Here is a 10,960-nt window from a genome sequence, read left to right as displayed (position 1 = left end):
GTCCCTTGGTGAAATGTGTATGTTCGAGGTAACAAACAAATCGTGGTGTTTAGATTTCGCGCTGTCAATGTTTAACGCGAATAAAGCAAAAATTAAACCTCCGCGAATATAACCCACTATACAGGTACAGTCGAACTTCGATGGCTCGAACTCGAGGGTCCCGTTGAAATAAGTTCGAGTTTTCCGTTGTTCGAGCCATCCAAATGGCGGCCATTTTGAATTTGGGATTTCGACGGCATGATGTGTTACAAACCTTACATCGTAATATATTGTCATATTGTACCTACATGTGTGTATGATACGATGATTTGTAAAAACGAACGCTGAAATAGTCTTTATTATTTATTTTCAAACATTACATAGATACGAAAAAAACACAGATAAAACACTAATATAATTGATAAATTAAACGAGACTTACCTGTAAGGTGAAGTTTGATTTCAATTCTGTCGGACCAATCCACTGAGAATTATAGGAGTGAACTCGCCTGCTGTCACGTGACCTAGCCTCAGACTTCAGAGTATTATACTATATTTTTGTGAACATGGAAATAATGAAATTTGGGTGGGTTTCGAAAAAGAGGGAGGGCCTATAATTCTCAGTGGATTGGTCCGACAGAATTGAAATCAAACTTCACCTTACAGGTAAGTCTCGTTTAATTTATCAATTCTATCGGACCAATCCACCCTTTGAGAATTCTAGGAGTTTTTAGAGTCCATGTCCAAAAATAGTATTTTAACTAAAGGATTTGTATCAGAAAGAAACAAATGAGTTGATGAAATCCTGTATTGTCATAATGTCATTGTGACAATTGATACATTTCAAAAAAGCTTTGATTTATCTTGAAATAATATTTCAGTCATACTAAAGCTAATATAAAGCAATAAAACACAAATGACAAATTAATTATGTTCCATGCATAATAAAATTCATAAATTGTTTCAATTTAGTCATAAAATGCAATTAAAATCATATAACTATACACAATTTCTCCAGAAAAAACAATTTTTTAATCTAATCTATGTAATATCAACCTTAGTACTCTTGAGTTTATGCAATAATTTTGCACATGAACTATGACATGTGTATGCATTGTCTTATTAATCATCAACTATACTTAAAATTGCTTTGCTATAGGATGAATCATTACTTATTTGTTTGTTATAAAAAGTTCTGAATGTACAATCTCTTTTCCAACCTGCTGTTTTTAAAATTGTATTAATTGGAATAGATTTTGATGCTACTGCACTAGTAGAAGCACCCCTTGTACTGTGTGCAGAAAAAGTAGAAATGTTTATTCCAGCTAGTTTAAGGCCTAATTTTATCCACCTTGCGATAGTATTTGATGTCACTGCACCATGTGGCTTTTGCAGAGTAATGAATAATTTTGATGTATTTCTTAGAGTATTAGTTTTTTCCAAATAAATTCTTAATGCCCTAACAACACATAATTCACTATCATGACAATACTCTTCAATAAATTGCTCTGCTAAATGAGAATTTGGTTTTGTTTGTTTAAGCACACTTGTAACTCTGATTTTTACACATGTTTGTTCTATATGCAAATCCTCAATATCCAATGCAGCTAAAGTTTGACACCGTTGTCCTGTTGTGAGTGCCAACAAAACTACTAATTTTACACTCAGCAACCGTAATGATAAATCATTGGTTGGCATTCCTTTTATGCAGTTTAAGACTTGTTTAACATCCCATGTGGCGTTATATTTTGGCAATGCAGGGTTAATTTCAAATATCCCTTTCATGAAGCGTTTTATTTTTCTGTCACTTCCAATATCCATGTCATGAAAAAGACTTATATAAGTTGATATTGCTGATTTTGCTGCACTTATTGTTCTGTAACTGTACTTCTCTGTATGAAGTTTTGTCAAAAATAGAATTACCTGATTCATAGATGGTTTAATTGAATTAATTTGTTCTTGACCACAAAAACGCAACCATTTTTTGATATGTGACCCATACTGATCTTGCGTTGACCGTCGCCAAGACGCCATGATGATTTTTGCAGACTCTTCTGGTAGTCCTGAACGAATAAGATGTTCCCGGATATCCTGAAAACCCCCATTTTCATGGACACTAGAGGATGGTTTTTCTTCCTTGGTGATGTTAACAAATTCTCCATCCTTGGAAGTATGTAGCTCTGACTGCAGATCATTTGAAGAAGACGCGGAAACCATGGCTGTGTTGTGAAAATAGGGGCTACCAAGATTGCCTCTGCCTGGTCTTCCGTTACTTTTTGAAGTACTTTCCCCAGCAAACTGAAAGGTGGAAATATATAATTAAGACCTTTGGACCAAGATAAAGAGAATGCATTAACCGCTATTTCATGGCCCTCCGGGACATATGACACATATTGATCCAGTTTGTGGTTTGCTGCAGAGGCAAATAGGTCAACACTACATGTGCCCATTTTTTCCTGTATACAATTAAACACACTTTCATGTAATGACCATTCCATGTCATCATTTAGCTTTTTGCTCATTCTACTGAGTGTGTCTGCTGTTGTGTTTAATTTTCCTGGTATATGATACGCAGAAAGCCAAATGTTACGCTTTTCGCACCATTCCCAAATTTCTCTTGTGAGCTCATTTAGTTGCATTTTCCTACCCCCCATTTTTGAGAGGTATTTTATGGCAACTGTGTTGTCCAAGTACAACTGCACATGTTCATTTTGCACACCTCCGCAGAAAAATTGCAGGCATAAAAATGCTGCCTTCAGTTCTAAATAATTTATATGTTGTTTTTTGTCATCGGATGACCAATGTCCACTTATAACACGGTTAAATGTCGTATCATGTCCTCCGTAACCAGTCATAGAACTGTCCGTTTCAATTTTTCTATCAACATTCCCATGTGAAATAGGTTTGAAAACATGACCAATATTATCTAACCACCATTTCAAGCATTCTTCACCCTGTTCACTTATTTTTATATAAGCGTCAAAATTACCTATATTCAATTTTAAAGCCCTGTCTCTTTCAATCTCTAAAGCTTTATAATGCAAAGGTCCATACAGTACCCCTGGGTCTGCTGCAACCATTTTCCCAATCAACTTAGAAAATTCTCTTATTGTAACTATTTTCTCTTTTAACAATTTCTCACAATGTTGCTTAATATCCATGGATTTTCTTTCATTTAATGTCACAGTCATCCTCTGCGAGTTTAGCAAGAAACCCACAAACTCTATATTTTGTGTAGGTACTATTATTGATTTTTTAGGGTGAGTTGTGAGACCTAATGAATCCACTAAAGACAAGGTTTCATGAACATTTTGACTGCAATCTTCAAATGTGTCCCCTGATAGTAAACTGTCGTCAATATATGCTACATTTGCGTGCCCTACTTTTCTTAAAGTTGAAAATAAAGGCTTTAAAAGTTTAGTAAAAACTCTTGGGGCACAAGAAAGTCCGTTTGGGAGGCAGGTAAAATGATACAACTTGCCATCCCACCTAAATTTTAAATATTTCCTACTTTCATGATTTATTCCTACACTGTAATACGCATCTTTTAAATCAATCTTGGCAAAGAAACAATCCTGCTTCACTAATGCCAATGCTGATTTTAATGTTTCCATCTTAAAGTGTACTTTATCCACGTAATCATTTAGGCGTTTTAAATTTAAAATTAACCTATAAGAACCATCCGCTTTTGGCCGAATAAATATATTTGATATCACTTCTCCTACCTCATGATTCGTCTCCTCTATAATATTTTTCAATTTTAATTCGTCCAAGAGCGATGCAATAATTTGATGTTCATGAGTGTTAAATTTTATACAGGAGCAGCTGTTAAATCAGAAGGAGTTTCTTCGAATTCAATAGTATATCCATATTTAACGGTATTTAGTAATTTCTTGTCACAAGTTATATTTGTCCATGATTCATAGAAAGCAGACACTTTGCCTGCCTTAAAATTTTCCGGTTTATTTTCTAACTTATCAAAAACTTGACTTACATGATTTAATCCTGTTTGTTGTTGTTGTAATTGTTCCTCCGGGGTTTTTTGAACTTGTTTTGATGCACCGGCTTCTGCCGGTATCCTTTCGATAAAAAAGACTTTGGATCTTGTGAATATCGTTGTGTTTGTTGATCTCTATTGTCTCTTCGGCGGATGACGTCATTTTTTGACTTGAACTGACCTTGATGATCTCTCTTCCGACTTTGCTTAAATTGAGGCTTAGTCATGTCTCTACCAAGTTTCCTCATGTCATCCAAACTTTTCAGCTGTTTATCCAAACCGTCTCCCAATAAATTTTCGGTCACCTCTGTAGAATCATTGCATAGCTGGTGGTACTTCTCATTTATTCCTGGTTTTATCTGCTGTCTCCTGAGATTTGTCATATCCCTATGTGCGTAGGCCATTAACTGAAAAGAATCTCGAGCAAGCTCCAGTGAATCCGAATCATTTCGTTCTAACAACTTGTCCATCAAGTTTACTAGAGGTATCAACCCTGCTGTCATGTATTGTTGTATTGTTTGCATTTTCCTGTCTCTCTCCTTAATGTTTTTACTGAGACTTGAGCTCACCCACAGTTCTTTGTTCACCTTTGGAACCCGTAGAAATTCACAATTACTTGGTCTCTTTTGATTGTCACAAAGTTTTGTTGCTATCTTTCGGTCTACCGGCTGGCTTATACCAAAGTTCACCGTATCCGCTAACACACGATCAACTTTTGGCCCAGTTTCCTCAGGCTTTTTGAAATCTCTACTCATCTCCGCTAAAAGTCTTAAACTTTCAGAAGAACAGTCGTTGTTCCCCACTTGGTGGCCTTCCACTGATCCATCATCGTCCGAGTCCAATAACGAAGCGTCATTATCGGACGGGTACGAACTATCCGAATCGGAAACATCTTCATACCCACTTCCGGTTATTGTCGGAGGTTTCGGTTGTCGTGGCAGTTTTAAAAGATCACTGCGCCGGCGTTTGTCCATTTGTTTGGCTAAAGCGTCGAATTTCTTAACCAAACCTGCCACCGTTGACTGTTGCTCCAACATGATTTTTTGATTTTGCAACATTTGCATTTGCAAATGCGAATTTACACTCATTTGCGCGTGCGTATTACTGTTTTCCCCTGCACTTCCGCCGCTTTGGGCGATCCCAGCATTCAAAGGAATGTTTATACTTGATGGCGCATGCGTAGTTGCATGAACGTCATTGTAGTTACGGGAAAACCCAGAATTGTCTCCAGTTATAGTTACTGGCGCATGCGCAAGCACATGAACGTCAGTTTGGCTGAGTCCATTACTGGTTTCTCGTGAAGGGTGCTCCGTGGGGTCCTCACAGGAATCCCCAACAATGTGAATCTGATTTTGGATAGAATCCCCGACCAAACCCCTAACTTCGGCAGTCTGAGACTGATTATTCCGAGAAGTTACAGCCGAGTTATGTTGTTCCAACGAACTATATGTTTCATTTCCAGACGGCATCCTAAGACTTTTATAAATCCGATTGTTATCCATATTCACAAACGAACGTAGAATACAAAGTTAGTAAGGGGCCGCCATTATTCGAGCATCAAGTGCTTATAGTACTGTACAAGAAAAGACGAAATTTTCATAAATCAAATGCTTTGACACTAAAAATATTCCGTCAGTTTGATAAATAATGTGTTCCTGTTTTATATTCCAAAAAGATTTCCGGAATCAACACTTTTGAATATAATGAAAAGATCGATTATTGATTAGTTTATTTTCGAGTTCTAGTCCACGTGAAAGCTTTCTTTGTTCTGTGGCTAGGTCACGTGACAGCAGGCGAGTTCACTCCTAGAATTCTCAAAGGGTGGATTGGTCCGATAGAATCATAAGAATTTGGTGAAGACAGCATCAAATAGAAAGATATGAATAGCAAACCTTTATGAATCATAGTCCAGTGCAAATATTTTCAAATATAAACACGTTAAAACGCAAACAATTAATTCACGGACATGTACACAGAAATATAATTTGAAAACGGTACTAAATGACGATACGTGTAGACATAGGCTATAAAAAGACACATGAAATCAATACACAACATTAATGAGCATACGTCAGTTTATTCACAATATCAATGAGTCATGTACAGAATACAGTTTTACAGTTTATTTTTTTTTTGAGAAATCCTTGATGTAGGACTGAACCGCCGAACGCTTGTTGAAATCTAATTTGGAGAGAGATTTGTACATAGAACACATGAGATTGAGTTTTTCACATTTGATGATGGCGTTATATATTTTGTTTCTAAAGTTTTTGGATCTTATTTTCGTTTTGTTCCTTGCCTTCCAGTATGCAGCCGACTTAGCTATCTCCCCGTTTCCGGGTCCTTTTCTAAGTTATTCAGCCATGCTAAAGCAGTATGAAAGTTAACATCGAATCTCCCGTTTTTATGCAGAAAAAATAAAGACAGACATTGCTCAATTATTTTAAATACTTTTATTCGGATTAATCAAAGCCCATTAAAGCATTGCAGTGAACAAAAGTCACTTTGTTTAATTTGTTTGTCGTATATCGTCGCTAATTACATAAACGTGTGAAAATTACGCACGCGCCGGTTAAAGGGGAAGCTTGGCGAATGTCAGGCAGAGGTGTTAAAAACTTTGTAAACACAAGCCATTCCGGCGACAAATTGGCTGTTCGACTGAATAGATGTAATTATCACTGTAATTGAGCCGAAGGGACAACCAAATGAGTTCGAGAGTTCGAATTTTCGAAGTTCGAGCGATCCGAGGTAGAACTATATAGAATAAAGAAGGAATAAATTCGGGACCGGGCGAAGAGTTCGAGCGATCCCGGGTGTTCGAAAGATCCGAGTTCGAGCCATTGAAGTTCAACTGTATTTAATAATTGTCAAAATAGTCTAGAAAGGACATTTGTAGCTAGGCTACAGTCTTTTACTCCATCATAGTATGATGATTACTCCCCAGGATGTGTATAATGATGTTGTATTCTTTTTAGCTCGACTATTCAAAGAATAGTAGAGCTATTGGACTCACCCATGCGTCCGCGTCCACGTCCCGATTTGGTTTAGGTTTTGTATGTAAGCTGGTATCTCAGTAACCACTTGTGGGAATGGATTAAAACTTCACACACTTATTTACTGTGATAAACTGACCTAATTGCACAGGTTCCATAACTCTATTTTGCTTTTTCACAAAATTATGCCCCTTTTTCGACTTAGAAATTCTTGGGTAAGCTGGTATCTCAGTACCCACTAATAGGAATGGATTGAAACTTCACACACTTGTTCACTGTCATGATCTGACATGCACTGTGTAGGTCCCATAACTCTACTTTGCATTTTTTTCAAAATTATGCCCCTTTTTAGCCCACCGTTATCAGATGGTGGGCTATTAAAATCACTCTGCGTCCGTGGTCCGTCATTCCGTCAGTCCGTCCGTCCGTTAACAATTTCTCGTTATCGCATTTCCTCAGAAACTACTGGAGGGATTTTGACCAAACTTTGTCAGAATGATGTATTGGTACCCTAGTTGTGTCCCCCTGAAAATCAGACTGGTTTAACAATTTGTAAGTGAGTTATGGCCCTTTGTTTATTTCTATAATTTACATAGATTTATATAGGGAAAAACTTTGAAAACCTTCTTGTCCAAAACCACAGAGCCTAGGGCTTTGATATTTAGTGTGAAGCATCATCTAGTGGTCCTCTACCAAGATGATTCAAATTCTTTCCCTGGGGTCTAATATGGCCCCGCCCCGGGGGTCACATGGTTTATATAGACTTATATAGGGAAAAACTTTGAAAAACCTCTTATTCAAAACCTAGTCTGGTGGTTTTAGCCCCTGAAAAAAGTTTATGAGGGCCGGAATGTTAATGCTTGGAGATAAAGACTTTATTAAAGTTTAAACATCCCTGGTTCATGTGGGTGCTGTCTCCAAAAAATATATGACCACTATATGCAAATTATAGAGGTCAAACGGTCATGCATTAAAACTGATATTTTCACATACTTTCTGGCACTGATGCAATGATTCATGAATAATTTCTCATTATACAGGATTTGATTTACAATATTAGGATTAAATAAACCATACACTTGTATCCAATTATTAAATTATGACTCGCACCGATAACGTATTGTATGCTCTTATATAAAGGTTAAAGGTCACAGGGTATATATACAGAACAAAATAGCTAACCGCATTTGCTAATTTTCCAATATCTTTGTAAATTCTGTAAATACAAATTTGAAATTTAGCATACTTTTAGAACAAACTGTTGATTATAACATAATAAATTTCAAAAATATTAAGTGACGCCAACATATAAATTTTATTCAATTTACTAACTCAATCCATTTGTAAAAAAGTCACAAAAACACATAAAAGCGGTGTTTTAATGAACAAGTGAATACTAATTGTAAGAATAAGAACTGTTCATATTAACATTTTTTTTCTAGCGAATGGTTAAATATGACACGAATGGTGAATGCTGTTTTAAGAAAAAGCAAGTTAACGAAGTTATTTCATTATCTTCCCAAAATACATTTTCGTGTTTAGTATCTACATACACATTGTTAACATGTTTGTTTACTTTTTGTGACCTGTCAAAAATTGGTTTAAATCGTAAAATGAATGAATATTATTTCTGAAGACGTGTTTTGGTTTTGTTGTAAGTTCGGCATTTAATCAATTACATATTGTTGTGAGTGTACATTACATTTCAAAAAGTATTTTATGCTATTTTTTTTGAAGATATTGGCAAATAAATATGAAGGGCGCTTAGCTATTTTGTTCAGTATATATTAGTTATTTTACAGATTACAAACGTCCCAATAAATCTTTATGTAATATTTGCATACATTTTATCATGAAATACTGTTGAAGTTCACCTTCCGGCAGGACATATTGTTAAGTTTTAAATGTTTCATTTCGTTGCTTTATTAGCTCGACTTTTCGAAGGAAAAGTAAAGCTATTGCTCTCGCCCCAGCATCGGAGTCGGCATCGCCGTTGGTTAAAATTTTTGATTAAGTCAAATATATTTGTTACTATCAAAGCTATTGACTTGAAACTTAAAATGGTTATTTACTATCAAAGTCTACACTAGGAGAAACAATTCCAATAACCCTGATTTGAATTTTGATGGGGTTATGCCCCTTTTTGACTAAGAACTTTGGTTAAAGTTTTTGATAAAATCAAATATCTCTGTTACTATGAAAGCTATGGAGTTGAAACATTAAATAGTTTTTACTATCATAGTCTACACCAGGAGAAACAAACTCTCTAACTCTGATTTGAATTTTTACAGAGTTATGCCTCTTGTTAACTTAGATTTTTTGGTTAAAGTTTTATAAAGTTTTTACTGGCAAAGCTCTAATTTAGAGTCAAGCAATGAGAAAATGTCGCGTGCGCTGTCTTACGGACAGCTCTGACTTGTTTTAATTCGGGTTGAGACTACTTAACCAAATATTTCTGATTTCTTGTTAAAATAATTTTCTTTGATCTAACTAATGCAGTCAGTTTGATTATACAGATGCTTCTCAGTTTAAATGTCACAAATATATGTTAAAGATCCAAAGGTCGCAATTAAGTGCTATGAAGTGTAAATAAACACGATCATATTGCCTACTGAAAAGATGCATAACCTTGCATATAAAAGGGTATTATTTATCAACTACATAAATGTTTTAATAATAAACCATTCAATTACGTTAATATTTGAAAAAAAATATTGCCAAAAAAATATTCTTTCCATAAAGTTGTGACTTGCGTCTGCGTTCATATTCTGGAAATGTAATATTGTTAATAGCATTTTTATATATCTATCAGAACCAATCATAATTTCATTTTTGAATTAGTTCTAAAACTGGAGAAAAACACATTTCTTACAATATATGATATAAAAGGGAAGTAATTTCATCTACAAACAAAAAGGAAACTTAATTTGGGTGCATGTGACCTTGACCTATGCACATGTCATATTGTTTATAATGGTGAATATTTAAGTGGCGTCGCTGGAATATACCAACAAAAAGTGCAAGCCAATAAATGTATTATGTAAGGATGATGTCGGCTGTATGTAGGAGTCGCTAATACATGTACATGTACTTGTAAACTCATGATTACAGATCAATATTCAGTATTGTTAAATAATTCGTTAATGTGTCACTGAATTTTTTTTATATATCTATCAGAACCAATCGTAATTTCATTTTTGAATTAGTTCTAAAACTGATTTACAGAAGAAAAACATATTTATTATACTATATGATATAAAAGGGAAGTAATTTCATCTTCAAACAAAAAGGAAACTTAATTTGGGTGCATGTGACCTTAACCTTTGCACATGTGTCATATTGTTTATAATGGTGAATATTTAAGTGGCATAGTTGGAATATATCAACAAAAATTGCAAACCAATATATATATCTTGTAAGGATGTTGTCGGCTCTATGTGGGAGTCGCTAAAACATGAACATGTACCGGTACTTGTAAACTCATGATTACAGAACAATATTCAGTATTGTTAAATAATTCGTTTATGTGAAATTAGCAGAATAACAGCATACAGCAATGAGTTCATATAAACATTCGGAAATATTTAACTGCTTTCCTATATGAAAACTCATCTAGGTTATCGGTATATAACACATTTACTTGGTTTGATATAAAACTTTTAAAAAGGGTAAAATTTCTTGTATAAAGTGGGTAGTGGACGAAAGTCCCCACCTGTAATGGATGGAACAACTTATTTCCAGCGGAGCCCACGGCAGTGTGATATTTCCCTTTCCCCAGCATACATTCTAGACCGATAGTGTTGGAAAAAGTACCAGTACTGAACACTGGTCGGGATATCAGCCGCAACCTTGAATCGAACCCGGACCGCTGTAGCCCAGTCTGCTAACTTCTGCGCCCCCCACTCTCTATCAATAGAGAGTTTAAATGCACAAAGGACATACTTTAATAAAGTAACGTATGTACCAATAAGCTGCATCTGGCGAAAGAATGC

General features: G+C 35.3%; 2 protein-coding genes across 2 annotated transcripts; both read right to left on the bottom strand.

Annotated features, from left to right (window-relative positions):
- Positions 1 to 768: 768 nt before the first annotated feature.
- Positions 769 to 5,740, bottom strand: LOC123528910 (uncharacterized). Its single transcript, XM_045308983.2, has 2 exons — positions 3,973 to 5,740; positions 769 to 2,276 (listed from the first exon to the last, which is right to left on the bottom strand). Exon 1 carries the CDS (start codon positions 5,475 to 5,477, stop codon positions 3,978 to 3,980), a length of 1,500 nt encoding a protein of 499 aa, XP_045164918.2. The 5' UTR covers positions 5,478 to 5,740; the 3' UTR covers positions 769 to 2,276; positions 3,973 to 3,977.
- Positions 1,907 to 3,169, bottom strand: LOC123530436 (uncharacterized). Its single transcript, XM_045311209.2, has one exon. It carries the CDS (start codon positions 3,167 to 3,169, stop codon positions 1,907 to 1,909), a length of 1,263 nt encoding a protein of 420 aa, XP_045167144.1.
- Positions 5,741 to 10,960: the final 5,220 nt, after the last annotated feature.

This window comes from Mercenaria mercenaria, unplaced genomic scaffold (assembly GCF_021730395.1).
Source record: "Mercenaria mercenaria strain notata unplaced genomic scaffold, MADL_Memer_1 contig_627, whole genome shotgun sequence".
Taxonomy (NCBI): Eukaryota; Metazoa; Mollusca; class Bivalvia; order Venerida; family Veneridae; genus Mercenaria; species Mercenaria mercenaria.
The sequence above is the reverse complement of the archived record's forward strand: the minus strand, read 5'-3'. Positions and strand labels throughout refer to the sequence as shown.

What these genes read in the sequence shown, in the direction of transcription:
- LOC123528910 (XM_045308983.2), bottom strand. Translation starts at nt 5,477, where the DNA reads ATGGATAACAATCGGATTTATAAAAGTCTTAGGATGCCGTCTGGAAAT.
- LOC123530436 (XM_045311209.2), bottom strand. Translation starts at nt 3,169, where the DNA reads ATGACTGTGACATTAAATGAAAGAAAATCCATGGATATTAAGCAACAT.